At 55.9% G+C, this 6,000-nt stretch overlaps 1 protein-coding gene across 1 annotated transcript in view; it reads left to right on the top strand.

Annotated features, from left to right (window-relative positions):
• The first annotated feature begins 3,591 nt into the window (after positions 1-3,591).
• Positions 3,592-6,000, top strand: part of LOC126639132 (ubiquinol-cytochrome-c reductase complex assembly factor 1) — a 47,012-nt gene continuing 44,603 nt past the window's right edge. The window contains exon 1 of the mRNA XM_050313682.1: positions 3,592-3,651. Coding sequence (XP_050169639.1) covers positions 3,628-3,651 — 24 coding nt within the window. The 5' untranslated portion in view covers positions 3,592-3,627. The remainder of the gene's footprint in view (positions 3,652-6,000) is intronic.

Below are 6,000 nucleotides of genomic sequence, written 5' to 3'. Positions count from 1 at the left end.
ACTGCCCTCTCGAGAAGCTGACATCCCAGTTAACGTGCTGGGAAAGAGAGGAGGAGAATGTTATAGTTCCCCAAGCCCTGTAAGGCAGCGCTGCCGCCGGGAGCACAGCGTCACGCCCTGCCCCAGCTGCTGCCACTCACATCTGCACCAGCACTGGCATTTGCGAGGTGATGTGGATGTGATCCAGATTCAGCCTAACCTGGCAAAACAAGCCCGCTCGGTTCACCCCATCGGGTCACTCTGTGGCCTCGTGAAAGCCGGGGCCAGCAGCAGCCAGGAGCAGGGAACACGCAGTAGGGACAGGTGGGATGGCTCCTGGCAGAGACAGGTGGGATGGCTCCTGGAAGCAAGGTGCTGGCTCGGGGGGCTCTGGCTGCTGTGTTCTCCTGGTCCTATCCCAGTGCTGGCACCTGTGCAGGCTCACACTGGTGCTTGGGGCAGCCAGGGTGGCCTGACCAACCCCAGCCAGAGGACACACAGCTGCTTCCACGCTGCTCTCTCTGCTGCCCCTGAGCTCGGACAGAGCTGATAGCAGTGAGTAGGTGCCACCTTCACCCCTTCTGAACTGAACCCCAGCACCGGCCCAGAGCCTTCCCTGCTGTTGCAAAGTGTGGGATATGTCAAGATTGTCTTAAGTCAGGATGTTTTTTGTAAGGTCTTTGTGTACTTTCAAGCCTAATGAGCAAGAAAGAAGAGCTGATCAATGGAACAGGCAGCAGGAGCACCCCCTGGAGCTAACAAGCTTTAAGGATGTAGTTTATCAAGATGTTGATGTATGTCAATGTATACATTGCTAACTTCTATGACAAGGTGACCTGCCTGCTTGATCAAGGGAAGCCAGTTGATGTGATCTTTTTGGATTTCAGCAAAGATTTTGATCCTGTGTCTCCCAGGATCCTTCTGGACAAACTGTCCATCCCACAGCTGGATAAACACATCCTGTGCTGGGTGAGCAATCGGCTCATGGGTCGGGCACAGAGGGTGGCAGTGACTGGGGTGACATCAGGCTGGGTGACCTGTCACTACTGGGGTTCCCCAGGGCTCCATCTTGGGCCCTGTGCTCTCCAACATCTCCATCAGTGACTTGGATGCAGCACTGGAAGGGACACAGAGCAAGTTTGCAGATGACCCAGAACTGGGAGGGGCTGTTGAGTCCCTGGAGGGCACGGAGGGCCTGCAGAGGGACCTGGACAGATCTGAGGGCTGGGAATCACCAACCATGGGAAGTTCAACAGGGGGAAGGGCCACATTCTGTCCCTGGGATGGGGCAACCCCAGATGGATGGACAGAGTGGGAATGAGAGGCTGGAAAGCAGTGCTGGGAAAGGGCCCTGGGGTAGTCAGTGGCCACTTGGCCCTGAGTCAGCAGTGCCCTGGAAGCCAGGAGGGCCAACCCTGTGCTGGGGGCATCAGGGAGGGGATTGTCCCGCTCTGCTCTGCCCTGGGGTGGCCTCACCTGCAAGACTGGGGCAGTTTGGGGGGACACAATGGAAGGGAGAGATTGAGCCATTGGAGAGTGTCCAAAGGAGGGCAACAAACTGGGGAAGGGCCTTGATTTGAAGCCGTGTGAGGACACTGAGGGCACTTGGTGTGTTCAGCTGGAGGAGACTCAGGGGAGACCTCACTGCAGTTCCAGCTTCCTGAGGAGGGGCAGGCCCTGAGCTCTGCGCTGGGGGGACCAGGGACAGCACCCAGGGAATGGCTGGAGCTGTGTCAGGGCAGGTTTGGGTTGGATATTGGAAAGAGGTTCTTCCCCCAAGGGTGGTTGGCACTGAACAGGCTCCCCAGGGCAGTGGGCACAGCCCCAAGGCTGCCAGAGCTCCAGGAGGGTTTGGATGATCCTCTGGGGCACAGGGGGTGACTTTTGGGAATGATCCTCTGCAGGGCCAGGGGTTGGACTGGATGATCCTTGTGGGTCCCTTCCAACTCAGCATATTCTGAGATTCTGTGAAAATACTCAAGGTCCATGCATTGTACAGCTGAACCACGTTCATTGCAATACTAAAAATCATGCCTGCAGGTCAAAAAGACCTCCAGATGACATAACTTGTATGGAAATGACTAACCAGTCCTAATAGAGGGGCTGTACTTGGGAAGTTTCTAACTCTGAATTTCTGTGTGTAAATAACGCTGCTCAAAGTCCGGAGGGGTGCACTGGATTTGTGGAATACCACCGAGCACCCAGGCTTGCGCAACTCGGAAATAAATAAACTTGGTGACCTTTTCTTCCACTGGGCAGACGATCACATGCAGCACCAAGAATAGGTGCTTCCATTCTCAAGGAAAGGTGGTGTCAGTCACATTCAGGCCCCCAGTTCTGGCATCAGGAGCCGAGCTCCAACAGTGAATAGGCCCAGGGATCGCCACAACACAAAAGGTTCTGAGTGAGAAAGGAAACACTGGGGCTTGGTGCTGTCCTTCCCACGGAAAAGCACTGTCATTCCCATTCAGGGCCCCACCACCAAGATTTATGATACCAACTCCAATATTGAATACATAGGAGGATTGTTCACACATAAAAGGTGCCAGGATAGAAAAAGTCTTGTTGGCCTTTACCCCCATGGGGAAGATGATCATCTCCAGCAGCAACAGGAGAAATAGGTGTTTCCCTTCCCAAGGAAAGGTACTTTGATTCACTTTCTGGACCCAATCTCTGCAATTTGTAGCCAAGCTCCAAATCTGAGGATGTCCAGGGATTGATCCTGCACAAAATGTGACAGGTCAGAAAGCTGTTCCCGGCATTCACTGTTGAGGAATACACGTAGTCCAGGTAGCTCTGCTTGTAAACTGCAGATTGGTATGAAGATTGAACTCTGGGTGGGAGCAAAGAGGCTGTGAACTGAGACACACAGCAGGAGCTAGGAATTGCTGACCTCTTGGATAACAAAGGAGATGACGACCAGTCATGACAGCGAGAGGGATGGACATGGACAGGACAGCAGGAGGCAAAGACTTGGGAGGAAGAGTGAGACTTACACAGGTAGACTGTGAGAGTATAAAAGCCCAGAGGTTCCTTGTTTGGGGGAGCTCCTCAGAGGCACCAGCTCAAGGTGTTTCTGTGTTACTGCGCCACGAATAAATTGCCTTACGGAATGAGACATCTGAGACGCTGCCATGGGAAACCTGGTCTGCGTGAGGGGTGTGTGAGGAGCCAAGCCAGACCTGTCAGGTCACCGTGGAGGAGCTGCAGTCCCAGCAGTGAAAGCCCCTGGGAGCGTGACTGCCAGGGGGGCTCCTCAGTGTCCAGAGCGGGAACTCCCCCTAACACTCCGTGGGCAGCCCACAACCCGCCCTTTGAATGCTGGGGGACGGCGCTCTCCTTCCCACGGAGACACAGCTACATTAATTCTCGAGCGTGTCATGATCGGCTCGTTGCGCACCGGGGAGTGAACCCCACTGCGTGTGGGAGCGAACCCCCTGTGTGTGGGAGCGAACCCCACTGTGTGCGGGAGCGAACCCCCCGTGTGCGGGAGGGAACCCCCCTGTGTGTGGGACGAAACGCCCCTGTATGTGGGAGCGCTCTCGCCGCCATCGCCGCCCTCGCCGCCCTCCCCGCCGTCCCTCCGCCGCTGCCGGCACTTCCCGCGGAAGGGGCGGGCGGCGGTGACGGAAGGGTTGCCGGGCACTGATGGCGGCGCTGGCGCGGGCCCTGGTGAGCGAGGGAAGGAGGGAAGGAGGGAGGGAGCGAGCGCTGCTGCTGCTGCCGCCGAGGGGACGAGCGGCGTGTGGGGCCGGGGCTGTCCCCCCGCACCCCGAGGGGTGTCAGCGGGCGCCGCTCCCGCCGCCCTCCCCTCCCCTCAGCCCCGCGGTGGTGTCCGGCGAAGCAGCGGGTCGAGCTTTTCCCCGCAGAGTTTGTGTTTGCAGAAGGGTTACTGAGGGGCTGGAGCGTGTCCAGGGAAGGGCAGCGGAGCTGGGGAAGGGTCTGGAGCACCAGGAGCTGCTGAGGGAGCTGTGAGGGAGAAAAGGAGGCTCAGGGGGAACCTTCTCGCCATCTCCTACTCCCTGATAAGGGGGGGGGAGCCGGGGGAGGTCGGGCTCTGCTCCCAGGGGGCACGGCCTCAAGCTGTGCCAGGGGAGGGTCAGGTTGGACACTAGGAGGAATTTCTGCCCAGAAAGAGTGATTTAGACGTTGGGTTGGGCTGCCCAGGGAGGCGGTGGAGTCACCGTCCTTGGAGGTGTTTAAGGGAAGACTGGTCATGGCACTCAGTGCCATGGTCTGGTGTTGGGTCATAGGTTGGACTTGGTCATCCTAGAGGTCTTTTCCAACCTAACTCACTCTGTGATTCTGTCGTGTGAGGGTCTGGGCTGGAGACACTTGTCTGTCAGTGTGGGGCTCCTCTGGGCTTAGTGTGTTTTCTTCGAGTTTCTCTTCTCATTTCAGGTGTTTGATATCAAGGATAATGTAAAGATTCCCATTCCTGTGTTGCTGGTCAGGCACTGGCACAGGTAGCCCAGGGCAGTGGTGGAGTCACTGTCCCTGGAAGTGTTGAAATGCCGGGTAGATGTGGCACGTGGGGACACAGGTTGGTGGTGGACCCGGCAGTTGGACTTGATGGGCTTTTCCAGCCCTAGTGATTCAAGTTGGAAGAGTTTGGGTTCTTGCGAATGAGTGGATATCTAATCACTCCACTCTTTTCTTTTTTTCCCATGCATTCATGTGCATTTTTCTTTCTGTTGGCCTTTAAAGTCTATGCAACAGAGCTCTTCTTTTTAGCATATAGTCTAGAAAAGGGAGTTTTGTACCTGGGTCTGATCTTGTGCCACCACACAAATACACGGATGGCCAGCACTGCTAAGTGGGGAGAGATTTCCCAGGAACAGGAAAGGCCTTTGGCCAGAGGGCAATCTCCACTCACGAAATGAATCCACCAAGTTCTCAGAGCCGATGGCTCAGGGTGTGGTTTTCATGGCACGGTGAGCCCTGTCCTTTCCACTCTCAAGGTGAAAGCAGCCAAGCACAAACCTGCCCGAGAGCAGCTGAAGTGGAGCGAGCTTGAGTTCCTGCTTCCTCCTCCCATCCCTGCCCTTTCTCTGTGCTCCTGTCCTTCCTCTGTTGCTGCAATTGCCTCCTCCAGCATTTTTCTTGGCCCCTATGGTCCCAATTCTGGAGCAGCAGAACAGGGGCAACATAAAAATAGTTTTGTGGAGTTTTAAAGCACTGAAGAGGCAGTGGCCAGCAGACAAGGAGGGGGAAGCCACGCAGAAGGGGAGCAGGGAGAGCAGTGGGGGAGCAGTGAGGCACCAGATGGGTTCAGCTGTCCGTGGAGCCGCACCCCCAGGGCAGGGTTTGCATTGAAAACCTGCTTCTGAAGGGGAAGGACTTGCCTGCTGGGCTTACCTGTCCCTGGGCAGCTCCTTGCCCATCTGCTGCTGGCATTCAGGTGGCAAAGGGAGCTGATTCAGTTTTTCAGCCTGAGCAGACATTTCTCGTTAGAGGGGAGGAGATGGAGTTCTTTGCCATTTTGTGATCTGAAGTGCACCAGCGTTCAGCACAAGCACTGCTCATCCCTGGCACCTCCCAGCACTTGTTGCTGCATTAGAATTTAGTGGTTGCCTACTTGTATAAAGGAGCCCCTGCTGGTCTAGTGGTAAAGGCGCCGCGCTATCACCGCGGAGACCCGGGTTCGATTCCCGGTCAGGGCCACTCCCGGGCAGGTGGGGCTCGTTAGCCCTTAAAGGCAACCCACCTACGTCCTAAGGACCTCGCTGCCACCGTCCAAGCTCGCTTGGCCCCGGCAGATGAACCTTAGGATTAAAGGGTGGGCTCAGTTCCGCGCACACTGTGTCTCACCTAAAAAATCCAATGCGCAGGCTGGAAGGTGGAAAGACCTTCCCCGGATCTTCGCTCGCGAAGACTGGCCATTATTATTACTTGTATAAAAGCAAATCTTCGAACGTTCCGTGTCTCTTCTTTCTACTGGAAATAAGGAAAATTACTTTTGTTGTCTGTCTTCAATCCTTCCTTGGGTACACCTCCTGGTGTATGGTAGGGTCCTGATGA

The sequence above is a fragment of the Myiozetetes cayanensis genome, unplaced genomic scaffold, assembly GCF_022539395.1.
Source record: "Myiozetetes cayanensis isolate MyiCay16 unplaced genomic scaffold, myiCay2020 scf19, whole genome shotgun sequence".
Taxonomy (NCBI): domain Eukaryota; kingdom Metazoa; phylum Chordata; class Aves; order Passeriformes; family Tyrannidae; genus Myiozetetes; species Myiozetetes cayanensis.
This window is presented reverse-complemented; position numbering and strand designations above follow the sequence as displayed.